This window comes from Solanum tuberosum, unplaced genomic scaffold, assembly GCF_000226075.1.
Source record: "Solanum tuberosum cultivar DM 1-3 516 R44 unplaced genomic scaffold, SolTub_3.0 scf00068, whole genome shotgun sequence".
Lineage (NCBI taxonomy): Eukaryota > Viridiplantae > Streptophyta > Magnoliopsida > Solanales > Solanaceae > Solanum > Solanum tuberosum.
Genome location: NW_006238994.1, coordinates 1,741,054 through 1,759,411, shown reverse-complemented (window position 1 = coordinate 1,759,411; position 18,358 = coordinate 1,741,054). Strand labels below are relative to the sequence as shown.

General features: G+C 32.1%; 1 protein-coding gene across 2 annotated transcripts; it reads left to right on the top strand.

Annotated features, from left to right (window-relative positions):
* Nucleotides 1-7,150: 7,150 nt before the first annotated feature.
* LOC102590084 (mediator of RNA polymerase II transcription subunit 27) lies at nt 7,151-13,933 on the top strand. 2 transcript variants are annotated; one of them, XM_006345384.1, is made up of 2 exons: nt 7,151-7,458; nt 12,321-13,933. In XM_006345384.1, the coding sequence occupies exon 2, from the start codon at nt 12,384-12,386 to the stop codon at nt 13,617-13,619; it is 1,236 nt and encodes a 411-aa protein (XP_006345446.1). In that variant the 5' UTR covers nt 7,151-7,458; nt 12,321-12,383; the 3' UTR covers nt 13,620-13,933. The 2 variants fall into 2 exon arrangements, with proteins under 2 accessions (XP_006345446.1, XP_015163359.1); XM_015307873.1 differs by lacking the exon at nt 7,151-7,458 and adding an exon at nt 9,910-10,604.
* The last annotated feature ends 4,425 nt before the right edge of the window (nt 13,934-18,358 follow it).

Genomic DNA, 18,358 nt, shown 5'->3' with positions numbered 1-18,358 from the left:
ACTTGTATTTTTTTAGCACGTTTTTCTCAAATAGATTTACAATGATTATTATATGAGAAACACATTTTGGATCCGATTGTACTTACTTCTTATGTTGAAAGAATATTGTTTTGTGTATTGATATATTGTGGCATAGTTAATTATAATCACGTTATCATTGTGTGAGATATTTTATTTTTTTTATTTCGCATTTTTATTAGAATAAAATTACACCATAGAGTATTACAATTACAATTACAATCATTTAGGTTGAAGTCTCAAATTTTATACCTCACATATTTTACTGTTTGTGAATGCAACATCCCCCTATTAGATTCACAATCTTCTTCTAAAATTTGGCATGATTTTCAAATCTTTAAATGCAATTAGTTATTGTAGCTATCGCACAATGTAAAATTGAGCATTGCTATCTTAAAAAATTCAATCTAGTCTAACCACTTTTAATTTAATTTCAAATGCTTAGTGCATATTTCTAAAAAGAACTACATAAATTTATTACGATTGGATATTTAAATTAATCAAAGTAAGCATAAAAAATAATATATATTAACTTTATAAAATATTATATGTCATCATTTAAAATCATTTGTCCTTGAAAGTAAGAAAACTCATATATATGCATGATAAAAAATGTGAATAACTTGTCAACATATTTGCATTGACATTTCAGATAACTTATTTAAGAGGGTGATTTTAACATTGTTATTGATTTTCAACTTTCGTATTTGATATACATTGTTATTGATTCTCAACTTTCTTATTTGATATACATAATAAAAATGAAAATTATTTATATAACAATCTCTTGTTCGTTTGAATAAATCGAATAAAGACAACATACTTCGAATCATATATCTATTATAAATCATAAAATATTGCATGGGTAAATGATAACTTCAATTGTTAGATGATAACTCATATGACAATTATTGATTCACCACTTATATGCAGTATTTAACTTACATTTTAGGATAAATCATGAGTTTGAAAAATAAATTTAAAATCAGAGAATATGATGCAATAAAAATATATTTTTTTAAACGGACAGAGTTGGATGAGCAAAAAAAAAGAAGTTATGTGGTTCGTTGTTACTATCTTGTATAATTATTTGTTCCTATCTCATTTGATTTACGTAATAATATCTAATTACATGATGTTCTATATGTACCAGAGTTTAAATATAATCTTTTATCTGTAGCCAAAGTTACCAAAGAGCTCTCGTAGTGTAGATTAGTTGTAATTCAACATGGTATCATAGCCAAACAATCATGATTCCGAGTTCTACTGAAGCTGATTTATGTGATTCATTGCTTCGCTGATTGGCATCAATGGCGAACCTCAAGTTTGATCGCAGTCATCCGCTATTTTTATATTCCTTCGACACCACTGGTACCTCTATTATTCTGATGCAGCTAACAAGATCCGATAATTACTCTATTTGGAGCAGGGCCATGCGAATTCAATTGCTTGGGAAGAACAAGCTTGGTATTGTTGATGGCAGCTAGAAAAAAGAGGATTTTGGGACTGAATTAGGGCACCAATGGGATCGATGTAATGTGATTGTTCAAGGCTGGATTATGAGCTATGTAACTCAAGATTTGCATACAGGCATTGTTTATGCAATGAGTGCACGAACTGTTTGGGAGGATCTTCGAGAGCGCTTTGACAAAGTGAATGCATAAAAAATCTATCAATTGCATAAAGCCATAGCCATCGCTTTTAATAGTATAAGGTACGGAACCTCATGCAGGGATTGTGACCTACCGCTCGGAGCAATCAAGCTCAGAGAGCACTACTGGGCGGTGGCTTATCGTCGTCCATTATCTAACCGAAAAGACGTGAAGTAAAGACGTGTTCTTATTATATGTAATTTAGAGTCGCTTTTAACAGTATAAGGTACGGAACCCCATGCCGATTTTCTTAATACCCTGTTACCTTGAACGATAGATTGGTTCGACTCCCTTCAACCCGGACAAGCAATTAGTCCCATTACGATATCATTTTTTTCAACACGGAATAGTTGAACAATCGGAATAGAAGTCCTATTTTCACCTTTCTCGAATTCGCTTTTCGTGATGACTCATCAGATTATAGAGTGAAACCTTTAGCGAAGGGATTTAAATAGGCTTTTTAGAACTGTACCCCTATATTGTACAAGGTACTGATAGTGTACCTACTTATTTCTCTAAGCTGCGAAATCTATGAGATGAATTTGCTAGCATTACACCTCCACCCTGTAATTGTCCAAATTCTAAGGATCTGTCTATGTATATGGAGAGACAAAACTTGATGCAATTTTTTATGGGTTTGAATGAAACCTATGATCAATCGCGTAGTCAGATGGTTGAACCCACACCCACTATTAACAAAACTTATGCTATGCTTGTTGAGAGGGAGAGTCAAAGATCAATTACATCCTCATCAATGAGTGGTGAAGGTATAGATCTAGCTGCTCTCATGGCAGGGAGGGGAGGGCCTCCTCGATATAGTAAGGGAACTACTTCACAATCTAACTCGAATCAATATTATAAAGGCAAGAAGAATTGGGAGTTGAAATGTGATTATTGCAAAAACCAAGGACATGTAGAGGATAATTGTTTTCGACTTCATGGTTATCCACCAGATTGAAAATTCAAAAAGAAGGGGACAAGTAACACTACATATAATGATCATAATGTTAAGGCTGACAATTCCTCTCCAATGCATTCAGGTGTGAGAGATCTACCAAGAGATATACCCAGAGCACCTCCTTTAACTGATAATCAACATGATCACATTCAACACATGCTAAATGGAGATGTTTCAACTGCTAATGTGATAGCTAATATGGCAGGTATGACTCACACTAATGTCACTAAACTTATAGACTTGCCCTGGATAATTGACAATGGTGCAACCAATCATGTGGTTTCTACCTTAGACGTGCTACATGATGTGCAAACTGTTAGGCCTGACTAAAATAGGAAAGTACATTTACCTAATGGAGGTGTGACTTATCATACGGGTAATTGTAATTTCACAGACACAGGAGAATTACATGATGTTCTAAATGTACCAGAGTTTAAATATAATATTTTATCTGTAGCCAAAGTTACCAAAGAGCTCTCATAGTGTAGATTAGTTGTAATTCAACAAATTGAACACAAAATTTAAAAAATAAGATAATATATTTTCTTTAAAATTACGATATGAAATAAATTATACATATTTGTCATCATAGATCATCGTTTTTTATTTTTTGTGTAGATCTTCACCTTCTTCTGTTCTAGTGTTTTCTTGAGATTTTCTATAGATTCTTTAATTTCGTAGTTATTGTTGTTTCTTTTTCGGGCCTCCAACTTCAATTCATAAATATTTTTATCTATCTTTTCTTAAATTTTTAAACCTTTATAGCGTAATTACTATTGTATTTTATAATTTTATAATTATGATATGCGATTGTATATTAGAGATGTCAGTATATATGTGTTAATAAAGAATTTAACTATGTAAATGTAACGATCGGGTTTCGTCGTTATAGAAAAGCCAACGGGGAAAAATTTTAGGTCGGAAAACTTTTTCGTAGTAACTTGGAATTTTCCAATCTTGTCCAGATTTGGACGAAATCGGAGTCATTAAAGTCTAGGGAAATCTGGTAGCAATTTGGTGATCTAATTATGAATTTAATCATATGAGTAGATAGATAAGGCGTTAAGGAATCCGTACGACTTTTACGAAATTGAATTCGGGTGAGTAGAACTCCCGAAACCGATCTTGGCGTGAATGGGTAATTTATGAGTTCGTTGGTTGAAGGAGTGTTGTGAAATGGGGTCTTGAAATTATTAAAATAGCTCACTGTTTCGTACAAGCCGCTTTGGCGGGGATTTCTGTCGCTAGGGCGGGGCTGCTGTAGCGGGGTGAGGACTATTGTCATGGGCTCGACGCGACTTAAGTTGGAAATAAACCCCAAAACGTCTTTATTATGCACTTTTCGACTTTGAGAGTAAGGAGACGAACCCAAGCGATTCTTGACAGTTTTCCACCATCTTTAAGGCTAAAGGTAAGGTTTTAAATCCCCGAATCCGTTTTTTGATCCGTAGAACGTAATCTAATGGGTAAATATCGACGGGGGGAAGTTTTGATATGAGAATTATGGTGGAAAAAACCCTAATTTGGGTAGTGGGATCATGGGTATGATCTAGGGTTGTTAGAATTGTTAGTAATACGGGTAATTAATGATTGTTTATTGATTCCCGTATTATATTGATTGTTTGTAGACTAAGAACAAGCGGAATGAATCAGGAAAGGGAAGGATCAAGTTTTATAAGGGTTTCAAGCTTGTTTCGAGGTAGGTGATGGTTTGATTCTATGATTGTGTGATGTATGTTTGTTCTTGCTTCATTATGATACATGTTGTTTGTATGCGAATGTTGCATTATTGATCACACTAATTGTAAATGAGGATATATGAATGATGAATGCCATGAATCATGATTTGATTGTATGATTATGAGAATGTATTTTGTGATTGTGATTATGGCTTGTTGAATGGATTGAGTGTTGTGTTCTGACACACTAATTTGGATCGGTTGCCACGTTCTGGCATAATTATGGGATCGGTTGCCACATTCCGGTATGCTAACAGTTTGGGTTTGGGTTCCATGAAAGGACCAATGATTTGATATAATTGTGTATCTTGAAAAATATGAAATTGTTCGTTGTTTGTAAATGATGATGATATTGTATATGTTCGATATATGCATGTGATTATATTGTTGTAATGATTTATATATATGTTACACTTAGTAAGATAGCCGCGTGATCCTACCAGTACACTGTGGTTGTGTACTGATACTGCACTTGCTTTTTCTTTGCTGAGTACATGGCATCTTCAGGCGGCTATTGACAGACCTCGCTTAGAAGATTAGTGATTGTTCGAATTCAAGGGTGAGCCAGTTCTTCCAGGCTCCCATGAGTTCTCCTTTCGTCTATGTCCACATTTCGGACTTAGACTTTTCTAGTTAGTTATTAGTTCATTAGTTGGGGTTGTAACCCTTCTTGTTAGACTTATGGATCTTGTTAGATGTTTTGGTACATTGACTTTCAGGTTTCAGGTGTATTTTTCCGCATTGTTTAGTTGTTAGATCTTTTGGAAGTTTATGGAAACTTTAGTCTTTAGCTAATTAACTTGCTTTCGTAACTTAAATGCTTTAGATTTTGGGTTTAGTTGCTTGGTTTGAGTTGTAGTAGTGGTTCTCCCACCGGAGGGTTAGTGTGGGTGCCAATCACGACGGTCTGGATCATGACAGTAAAGCTACAATAAATACTATATTTAAGAATAATATTTTGTGCATTCAAAACTTAATATGTGAAGGATTCACATTATTAAATTTTATATATGTCTGTAGAACCTGTTATCACAAAAATTCAGAATAAATAATTGATTTCGAAAAAAATGATGGTTAAAGCTGAAAAATTCTAGATTGAAACAAATGATTCCTTCTTTTTTTTATGAATCTCTACACACTTGTTTTCGATTACTATGGAATAATTCTTTTAATCACAAAATTAATATTTAGTGCTAATGAATCTAAATGCTTTTTTCATATTTTCGAAAATAATATTCACAGTATATCTCATTTAATGAAGCACTAAAAGATTGTATGAAGTTTACATTTTTTATTAGCATTATTAAATTGTTAATAGATTGTTGATGAAACATCGAAATTCCTCCCAGAAACTTATGTTTCCATCTTTTTTCTACTGCATTTTCCTCTTTGATTGTCCACAATTTTACTTTCTTGTTTTAGTTGTTTCACAATTATTTTGACATAGATACTATACTTTTCACATGTGCATTGAGTTGTTAGTTTTGGATTTTAGCTTCTATTTTGAAACTTCAACTATGTTTCAATAATTATCATATTTTATTCGGTTAACTGAATAATTTTTTAAAGATAAACAAGAGGTGTGTGACATGGATGCGTATCCGCATGTTAGATTCTTCATAATTTAATTTTTAAGATTATGAGATATAGATCTAGATATAGATACAAATGTGGGAATTTGACCCAAAAAAATATTAAGAACTTAAAAACATAGCTTTAAAGATATATATATATATATATATGATACATTTGTGGAAAACTAGATTAGATGCATCAAACATAATATTTGGATCAACGGTATAATATTATTTGTTATTTAAATAAATATTGTATCTATTTTGACAGTTATTGTTATTTTACGTAATTTTGATTTTTATATATAATTTGTAAGAGGAAAGACTCAAAATAGTCCCACATCTTTGGATTAAGACTCAAAGTCATCCTTGAGTTTTTACATGGAGCACTAATAGTCCCTTGTGTTTGCAATATTGGTGCACTTTTGGTCCTCCTAAAAAATTTTGCCTATTTTTTAACATTAATTTTGTCCACAATTTTATGTAAGGAATGTCCAATTGTTTTTTTTTTTTTTTTTTTATATATATTTAGTAGAAATAATAACTATATGTGAGAGAAGGTGATAAGAAGAACACATTGTTCTGTTCAGTAGAAATATTACTGCAGCTAAACTAAGAACATCTTAACATATGACGTTGGAAGAAAAGAAAAAAATTGTACTATTGCACATGAAATTATCGTGATGAACCTCTCGATTTTACCTGCAATATAATTTCTACTAAACAAAACAAGATGTTTTTCTTCTCACATTCTCTCATATGGAGTTATTATTTCTACTAAATATATAAAATGACGATTGAACATATCATACATAACTTATGGATAAAATCAATAGTTAAAAAATAGGCAAAATTTTGGAGGAGGACCAAAAGTGCACCAATATTGTAAACATGAGGGACTATTAGTACTCCATGTGAAAACTCAAAGATGACTTTGAGCCTTAACCCAAAGATGAGAGACTATTTTGAGCCTTTCCTCTAATTTGTAATGTACCTTCAAATTTCTAAGGGACCTGGTCTAATTTTAATTTAATTAATAAATTAATTGAAATAAAAAAATTTCATTTAAATAATACTCGATTTTTGGTAAAAAAGACCCCAAGGGCCTGAGTCTCTCACTCATGTCCTGTCCAAATATGGTCAATTTACTTCGGCCCAAAATTCAAAACCAAATCCGGCCCAAAGCCATGACTGACCCGCCCCACACTATTTCTCCAGACCCCCACGCGCCCCTCTTCTCCATTCAGACCTAGACGCAGCAGGCCTAAAAGACGAAGAACCCTAGTTCGGTGCGGCATCTCTTCTCTCTCGCGAATTCATACACTAAGGCGTGATTAGCACGATTTCTTGTACCATTCAAAGATTTTAGAAACTCTTCGATGGTATTATGCTCTAATTTACCAGAAACTGTGCCTCACTGCGAGTCTGCGACCAGCGACATTGCCTGACTTTCACGATTTCTATTGACGGCTTTGTAATATCTCAGTATCTTAGTCTTCTCTTCCAAGTTTCAACTGGTAAGTTTTAGTTTTCTGAATTTTAGTGCGACGATTTATGAGTTCCATAAAAATATAGTGATTGCTATTCATCTAGCGGAGTGACTTGTATTGTTAGCTCCACTGCCTGAGCCCTGATATGCATATTTTGTTAGATCGTTTCTTTGCAGAAGTTGATATGCATCCCGCAGTTAATAGATCTTTGGCGTAACTTTCACTTTTCAATGGTGGCAGTGATACACAATGATATATGATGAATTATGGTTTAGGAAGTGTTATCTTAGAATCACATTAGAACTATCAAGTCAAAATTTGCTCCATTAGACTTTATTTTTTTAGTTATTTGATCATGGCTCACATAAATGCTAAAAGCTTTGCAAGTTCTTGAGCATTAGTGACGAATTGCTTAAGCATTTAATAGCTCATTTGTTTCCTCCTGCTGACATAACAAGTATCCGAGGTGATTCATTGTCCCCTTCTTGTTGCTTAGATTGATTAAGAAGGTTATGTGGCCATACACATTTTTTAACTTGAACGGCTAATTGTTAGATAAGCTGTTAACTGGTGGCCTCCTCCTACTTTGAACAGCTCAGTTTACCCCCAAAAAATAATGCATTGCATGGGAATCAACCTCTTCAGGCTGCACTCTAGTGATAGACATCAATTGGTCTGATCTCAAAGTGCATTGGAGCAACCGCCTCTATACAATTGTGTAGCCATTTTTGGTTTCTATTTCTGAGATTAAGTTATGTCCTTTGTGTGGATCAGAAAGTTTGATGGATTTTTAATTTCTTTGAATATTGGACACCAAGAAGACATGCAAACAACAACCTATTAGTTTGTTTCTCCTTGGTATCCTACAAGTTGTGGTATTCAAAGTCCCCTACTTTCTCCTTTCATGAGAATATAGGCTACGATAACCCTACATCTATATTCAGTTATCTTTATAGAAGCTACTAATCTATGATAAACTAAACTTGTTGCCTATATTTTGCTCGTTACCCCAAGAGTTATGTCCTTCATGTGGCTTAGAGAAGTTTGATTGCCTTCTATTTTCTTTGAACATTGGACACTAAGAAGACATGCAGACAACAACCTATTAGTTTGTTTCTCCTTGGTATCCTACAAGTTGTGGCGATTCAAAGTCCCCTACTTTCTTATTCTCATGAGAATGTAGGCTACGATAACCCTACATCTCTATTCAGATATCTGTGTGGAAGGTACTAATCTATGATATAGTGAACTTCTTGCCTCTCTTTTGCCTCTTTAAGAGATACACCCTTCATGTGGTTCAGGGAAGTTTGATTGCCTTTTATTTTCTTTAAACGCTGGACAGAAAGAAGACATGCAAACAGCAACCTATTAGTTTGTTTCTCCTTGGTATCCTATATGTTGTGGCGATTCTAAGTCCCCTACTTTCTCCTTCTCATGAGAATGTAGGCTACGATTAGGGGTGGGCATAATTCAGATATCTGTGTGGAAGGTACTAATCTATGATATAGTGAACTTCTTGCCTCTCTTTTGCCTCTTTAAGAGATACACCCTTCATGTGGTTCAGGGAAGTTTGATTGCCTTTTATTTTCTTTAAACGCTGGACAGAAAGAAGACATGCAAACAGCAACCTATTAGTTTGTTTCTCCTTGGTATCCTATATGTTGTGGCGATTCTAAGTCCCCTACTTTCTCCTTCTCATGAGAATGTAGGCTACGATAACCCTACATCTCTATTCAGATATCTGTGTGGAAGGTACTAATCTATGATATAGTGAACTTCTTGCCTCTCTTTTGCCTCTTTAAGAGATACACCCTTCATGTGGTTCAGGGAAGTTTGATTGCCTTTTATTTTCTTTAAACGCTGGACAGAAAGAAGACATGCAAACAGCAACCTATTAGTTTGTTTCTCCTTGGTATCCTATATGTTGTGGCGATTCTATTTTTTGGTGTGAATAAAAATAAAGAGGGAATATGATAAAGTGTTAAGAGTTTCATGTGTTTAATTTATAATTAAGAAGACGTAGCATAGATGATTCTATAACTAGAAGAATTCAAATTTTGTTTCTGTTTCTAGACTTTCGTGGGGATTGAAAATATAATATCTCTGTCAAAGCATATGATATGTTATTTATTTATATAAAAAAAATGGACATAGTATGTATGTGTAAAACGAAGCATACGCGGAATTTGGTCCACCTCTCGTGCACAATGAAGAAGAGCCAGAGAAACCTTGTATTTTTAGAAGCGACTGGAAGGGAAAAATGCAAAGATGCCAAAGGATTCGTTAATTAGTTGAATTGAATTGAGTTTTGTTTAGTTTAGACTTTAGGTCTTTAGGGTTTACATTTTACTGTTTTGTCATTTAGATTTTTGCTATTTAAGTTTAGGCTCTAAAATTTAAAAATTGAAATGGGCCAGGTAAAGTTAAAAATTGAAATGGGCCAGGTAAATATTTTGAGTCAAAATATATAAGTATTATTAAGTAATATAATTTAAATATTTTTAAATTTATTTAATAAAACTTCGGTTCTTCAGTGCACCGTAGTTCTGGGACCCTTACACCGAACTCCGAACCGAAGAACCGAAGTTCCGAAAATAAAGAACCGACACCGAACCGAAACACCGAAGAACCGAAATAGTTCGGTTCGGTTCGGTTTTTCAGTTTTCCGGTATTTATGCCCACCCCTAGCTACGATAACCCTACATCCTTATTCAGTTATCTTTTCGGAACCTACTAATCTATGATATTTAAAACTGGCTGCCTTTTCTTTTGCTGTCTACCCCAAGAGTTCCTTCATCCGGTTGACGAAAGCTTGATGTCTTTTTAGTTTGTTTAAGTGTCAGACACCAAGAAGACTTTCAACCAATAAACGATTAGTTTGTTTCTCCATGTTATCCTACATATTCTAATGATTCATAGTCCCTTACTTTTTGTCCGGAAGCTCTAAGCTCTGATCATTTATGCTTTTTGCCTCAAACCCGAGAAACCATTACACATTATCTCATCCCTTTCCTTCTATATAGCTAACAATTAGCATTCACTGGTTGGAAAGAGAATGACGGATTTGCTGATTGGGAGCTGTATTGTTGGAAGGTATGAAGTTTTGATAGACTAAAAGATAGAACCACAGTTGTATCAGATGGGAAGAGTTGTTTCTATAGCAGGAATTAGAGGTATTTTTTTGTAGAGTAATTGTCCTGAAAGTCTGTCCATTAGAAAGGCTTGTGCATTTCTTTGTTATGTTGGAAATGATACTTTGAGTATGTTTTCTATTGTGATGCTTTCTAGTCTTCTGTGAATACTTCTCTCTTCTACTTTTCTTTTTAGTTGTTTCGTCCTCCCAGAAACTTAGGTTTCTATCTCTTCTAATGCATTTTCCTCTTTGGTTGTCCACAATCCACTTTCTGTTTTAGTTGTTTCACAACTATTTTGACATGAATACTATAGTTTTCCAGTTGTGCACTGGGTTGTTGGTTTTGAGCTTTTGGCTTCCATTTTGGGACTTTAACTATTTTCAAATAATTACCATGTTTTATTTGGTCAACTGAATAGTTTCCTGGTTTATCATTAAACATAGGAGAACTGTCTTAAAAAAGTTGTAATCTTTCCAATCTACATAATCGAAGACACCTCGGCTTTTATTTTTGCGCTGCAGTTTTCCAACTTTTGAAGATAATCTTCCACAAAGAGCAGTAGGATGGGGTGAAAAGGCTTGATAAAAAAAGGATGGAGTGAAAAGGATAATTGTATATGGCACGTTCTCTTCCCTTCATGGAAGAAGTTGGCTGTATAAGTTCTATAAAATGGCAAAATATATTTATCAATCTACTGAAGTAGAAGCTAGATATTTTTTGTCTTAACATAAAAGACTTTCCTGATTATGAAAGCATTGGAACTTCGAAGTCATTATTTCCATCCCCCATCCCTACCTTTTTTGACAGAAGAGGGAAATCCATTACCTGTCACTTAAACAATATATGCACTTCACAGACTTTGCTGTGATTGCATGTCAAGATGGATAGATCACATCAAAACCCCTATAGTCTGGAAAAAAATGATAACAGAAAATATTGAGTGATTGTTTGTTATATCCCATTCTCCTACAATGTTTGTGTGATGAATATTTTCCTTCTTCAAAGTGGAAAAGGAGGCTACAATCACACGTACATCCTCTTAGCCTGTCGCTGTATAATTTTGTGAAATATGGAATAGCTGTAGAGACTCTTCTCTTTTCCAATTTGTGGGTCTTTTGTTCATACAGTACAATTGGACAAAAAGGAATGCAAAATATACCAAGTGATTGTTTGTTGTATCCTTTTGTCCTACAGCATATGAGTGATGAACAGTCTCCTTCTTTAGAGTGGAAAAGGAGGCTACAATTACTCGGACAACCTATTTACATGTTGCTATAATTATCTATATGCAATAGCTGTAAAAATCCTTTGTCTCCCCATTCTGGGGGTATATTGTCTGTGCCGTACAATTGGACAAAAAAGATTACAGAAAATATGGAGTGATTGTTTGCTGTATCCAGTTGTCCTATAAAGTTGAGTGATGAACAGTCTCCTTCTTCAAAGTGAAAAAGGAGGCTACAATCATTCGCACATCCTCTTAGCTTGAGGCTCTGGCTCATTTTTGTTTTCCTTAGCTACTTTATGTACTTGTTCCTTGTTTTATGGGGTTCTTGGTAGGAATTTTAGTTCTGAAGCACGATATCAGACATTACTTGCATGTCTGAAGCTAGGTGATGTCAAAATGAGTTTGTTGAGGTGACCATTGAGATTTTGGAATTATGATATGATGAATTGTAGTTTTTGAACTGTTTTTTATGGTTACCGGTTAAGGTCGACTCTCACTCAGTTCTCCTTTTTTTCCAAAAACGAAAGCAGAACACCTCATCCACGGAGCATAATCACCAACAATAAAACCTCCTGAGGTTCAGACTTGCATAAATGCAGCAATCAACACTACCAACACACACGGCGGCGGTACAAGGAGCTGCAGCTACAGAGTCCAATGAGGTGAGTGGAGATGCGCCGCCAAAGCAGGTGGCAATGGCACTGGAGCGGCTGGGGCAAGCTAGTCGACTCATAGCTGATATTAGAATTGGCGCAGATCGGCTGTTGGAAGCCCTATTTGTGTCAGCTCAGCGGCAACACTCTTCGAAACCTTTGCATCTTATCCACAAAGAAGAAGCTTCCATGAGACAACACCTTCAAGACCTTCGCTCTGTTGGAAGACAGTTAGAAGATTCTGGTGTTCTCAATGATTCCCTCCGATCACGAAGTAATTCATGGGGCCTCCACATGCCTTTGGTTTGTCCGGATGGTGCTGTTGTTGCATATGCATGGAAGAGACAACTTGCTGGTCAGGCTGGTGCATCTGCAGTTGATAGGACCAGGTTAGCTCTCAAGGCCTTTAATGGTCAGAAAAGACGATTTTTCCCCCACCTTGATACCAATTGTGGTGGGGAGGGTGTGACAAAGAAACTTCGTGGTCCTCCATCAAGTTATCAAGAAGAAACTTGTGAACTGAAAACAGCGTCTGAAGTTTTGACACATCTGAAAAAGGAGGTCCCAAATGTAATAACTTTCTCTTACCAGCGTTTGGATTGGTTGATGCGAGCTACCTCATTGCCCTCTTTGACCAGTGAAAATTCTATTGAATTATCGAAAGAGAATACTTTCCAAAGCACGAGAACATTAAGACAAGGATCATCTGATGATGATGTTTCAGACAAGGTTGCTATAATTGAATTGTTGATTCCTTCTGTTTTTAGAGCCATAGTATCAGTTTCCCCTGCTGGTTCCTTGGATCCCGATGCTGTAGCATTCTTCTCGCCAGACGAGGGTGGTAGCTACATACATGCGAGGGGATTTTCAGTTCATCATGTATTTAGGCACATGACAGAGCATGCTGCTATGGCTTTACAGCATTTTACAGGTGTGGGTACCGAGACAGCCTTGCTTTCTTTGCTGTTGTGGGTTTGCAGCTACCAGACTTTGCTCTCGAAAGCTTGCAGCAAGTGTAGCCGTCTACTATCAATGGACAAAGAGTCTGCTGTGCTACTGCCTCCTGTTTATCGCCCTTACCGAAATTTTTCTGCTGGAAAATTCTTGTCAAAAGAGGACCAAAGTGTGGATTCTAGTCAGTGTTTTCACATCGACTGCTTTTCTGAGGAAGCATAGAAAATCAGCTTTCTGACACACCATTGTACAAAGAAATTCCGAATCTATAAATAGGCTTTCAACATTTTGGACCTCTTTCCCATCCAGGTTTTGTACTTTCGTTTTTCTTGCATTTAAACTAGTTTCGCTTGATCTTGAAGATACTAAGAAATGTGAAATTTATACTCTGTTCAACAAAAAATAGGAAAAAGGTACCTCATCCACTTTGGTTATTATAATAGTGTATAGTAAGTATGTAGGCTGAGGATAACCAAGTTTCTTTGGATTGTATTTGTACCAAACTTTTGATTACTTGCGTTGAAGTTTCTTTTTGAGGTATTTAAATCATTGACAAACCTATACTAGTTAATTTTTCGGAAGTCACTAACTAAGGTTAGTTAGCAGAAAGTCATTTATTTCCAAAAGAAGAAAGATCTTTTTTTCCTGGTTATAATTAATTTATTCATGAAATCTAAGACTTGTTTTTAGCATTTCTAGATTGGTCTAATAATAAATGGGATTTAAAATAGGAAAATTTGAATAACAATTAACAAGTCTTATTTTCCTCTGTTTGATGGACTTTTACATCTTGTTCAATAATTCTCCAAGATTTATTTATAAAGAGAGAAAAAGAATTAACAGACTTGCCAAACATAAATTCAAATTGGCTCTTTATATGTCCTACTCTTTGCATTCCAATTTTCATCATAAACATAACTGGTGCACACAAATTACTGTGGGTATCTTACGTAAATGTACTGCATATCAATTTCTTTTTACAGTTAAATTGCCATATGTTATATATCTATATCATATACTATAACACATAAAAACCAAATAGAGACAAAATAACTATTAATTCGAATATCAATTTAATGGATAACAAATTTATCGAAGGAAATATAAAAAAATCAAATTTTAAAAATTGGAAAGAACAAAAAAAAGAAAAGGAATGGAGACCAAAAAATAACTCCTTCGGTCATGTTTTAACCCAAAAGCTCTCAAACTTCACCTAAATATCATCAAATTATTAAATTATTTCTTATAAGAAAAAAAAGTATTTCAACTTTGCGTAACAACAATTTTATAATAATTTTATTTAGAACCTTATTAGGAAATGACGCAATAAATAATTAGACGATGAGGTGTCCGGTTCTTCAAAATTCCACTGTTCCACCACGTGTCCTTTGAGTCAAAACTCAAAACACTGAAAGCCACCTGCTGTCACGTGACACTCACGTGACTCCCGTTGTTACCTAGGACCACGACAAAGCGCCGTCAACAAACGGAGAATACGCCGTTAAATACTTTTTTTTTTGGGTATCCAATTTTCAAATTGAAGTTCAACTATTTTAAATTTGACTGAATAGGGCTCCATTCGAGGAAGGTAACTTTCCACCAAAAAGTCGAACCCAAGCATTTTAATTAAAAAGGAACAACTCATCCACTGCATCACGTCTGTTGGCAGTGTTAAATCCCCCTCACCAACACCAATAACTGTGTTAAATCCCTCTCACCAACACCAATAACTGTTGTTTTTTCCTGAAAGAACCACGCGTCGAAGCATCAAACAGTGGCCCCCACAAAGCAAGCTCAGCACATTATGGGCCTGACACGTTGAAAGGTAGACTCCAAAAGTCCTTTAATTAATTAACAATGGTTTCTCTGATTAATCATGATTACGATATTACTGTCTTCACTAATTTACCCTCGTGATGTGGCTTAATTACGAGCTTGACCTTACCTTTTTTTTTTTTTTGGGAAACTAAAGGTGAACCTAGGGGTTTTGGTGAGTGATGACTTTTTGTGTAGAAAAGTAATCTCATTTTCTATTTCAACATCACCTCACTAAAGGATTCATCATTTGCCTAAAATCTAAAGGTTCTAGAGAAGCTTACCATGAAGTTTTATGGTTAAGCGTCTGTTTGAATCACCTTATTCGAGGTGGTTTTAAGTTAAAATAATTTTTATAGTATTTAATTAAGAGCAAAAGTGTTTTTGAAGTTAAAATAATAATAATAAGTAATAAAATTCTAATTTATGGCTTATCTCATAAGTCATGCGTTATAAGCTCATTCAAACATGTTCTAAGACGAGGAGCATATTCAATATGGAGAATTTTTTTTACTTAAGAGAATACTTTTCAATTTTTTCGTTTTTAGTTGGTGCAATATTTTTTTTACGAATATAATTTGTTTTTAAATAAAGAAAATGACTCTATTTTTTTTTTACTTAGTATCGAATAAAAAAAAGTTTGGAACCTATTTTTATTTTTTTTTGAAAAAAAAGCATTTTCCATCAAAAAATTTTCTTTCGTACGAAACACACCCCAAGACTAAAGGTGTACAAGTAACTAATAAAATATTGTTTCTGTCACTTTAGGATTTAGTATATAGATAGCTTGTTCCTCTAGTGTGTCAATTTTATTTTTGCTTATATAATTTAATAATTGTTGGCTAGGGACTCACCCATGTATCATATTTCTAGTTGACATGCAAAGTTGAGTTTCTTTTTTCCTCTATTATATATAATTATTACTTGATTGACTGAACAATGACTAGATGTTCACATTCATGAATAATTTCGTTTGAACTTGAATTTGAATTAAGATATTATCATAACTCAAAGAATAAAGTGTATGCAGATTTTATCACTATCTTAGAAATTAATTTAGAAATATTGTTTTCAATAGAGAATCAACTCAAGGAACACTAGATATAAAACGAATTAAGAACATAATAGTACTAAAAATTAAAGGATTATTGTTTGAACATTTAAAAATAAAAATAAAAAATTGAAGAAATAATTGTTGGACATTATTTTAAAACCTAAATACATGCTATGAAAGTGAGTGCGTTTGAGGGAAAATGCACTATTGAATAAAGTGTAGCAAAGTATATTAGATAGATGGGTAAATATAAAAACCATTATATATATTGGATTTTTGAAACTTTTTGACATAAATAAAGTCCACACATACATTTTTATTGTGACTTGTAGTTATCTAATTATCTCTTATTTTATCCTTATAGTTTTATGATAATAACTTTGGTGGAGAAATAAAATTTTATTGGAGGACGGCTAATGGATAATATATAGTGGAAAACAATTGTTATCTAAATAATTCAGATTAAAGTTTAACTTCCAAATTAAACAATAAAGTGTTCTATGAATATAGTGGGATCTAAGGGAGCATGTGATTTGCTCTTTTAATTTTATAACATGATATAATATGTACCAAATGTCAACGTGCACTTTTTGAAAAGAATAAAAAGGGTGCCAAAATAGATAGAGATGATCACTACAAAAATATTGGATAATTTTGAATTTTTTGGCATTAAATAAAGATTCAACACTTGCTAGTAATCAGTTATTAACGATAATTATGATGAGAAGTATAAAATTTTGCATATTTAAATGAAAATATCAAATTTGAATCTTAAATATATATAAAAAAATCATGTAAGAATATTTTTTCAATGATTTTTTATACAACACATGAATATAGAATCAAATTTAATTTAAGTTTCTATATAAATATTACATTTGGAGTGAAACCTAAAAGGAATGCTTCTTGATCGTTACCTCTTTTTGTTTAAATAATAAAAATTAGAGTTGAGTAAATTTTTTTCTTAACAAAATGAAGAATCGAATCCTCACAAGTCACAACAAAGTAATAATTACCTATTTATTCGTTTCTCCTAATTGTTTTACACTACATCAAAAATAATCTTTAACAACAATTAATTAAGAGCAACTTTCACATATAACAAACATAAAAATCATATTTATATGTTATAACTATAGTTTGCATAATTGCGCTCCATAACAAATTTTATGTTTGCTATGACTATTAATATATATATATATATATATATATATATATATATATATATATATATATATATATATATATATATATATATATATATATATATATATATATATATATATATATATATATATATATATATATATATATATATATATATATATATATATATATATATATATATATATATATATATATATATATATATATATATATATATATATATATATATATATATATATATATATATATATATATATATATATATATATATATATATATATATATATATATATATATATATATATATATATATATATATATATATATATATATATATATATATATATATATATATATATATATATATATATATATATATATATATATATATATATATATATATATATATATATATATATATATATATATATATATATATATATATATATATATATATATATATATATATATATATATATATATATATATATATATATATATATATATATATATATATATATATATATATATATATATATATATATATATATATATATATATATATATATATATATATATATATATATATATATATATATATATATATATATATATATATATATATATATATATATATATATATATATATATATATATATATATATATATATATATATATATATATATATATATATATATATATATATATATATATATATATATATATATATATATATATATATATATATATATATATATATATATATATATATATATATATATATATATATATATATATATATATATATATATATATATATATATATATATATATATATATATATATATATATATATATATATATATATATATATATATATATATATATATATATATATATATATATATATATATATATATATAT

Coding starts and splice junctions, on each gene's coding strand:
- LOC102590084 (XM_006345384.1), top strand. CDS start 12,384: ATGCAGCAATCAACACTACCAACACACACGGCGGCGGTACAAGGAGCT.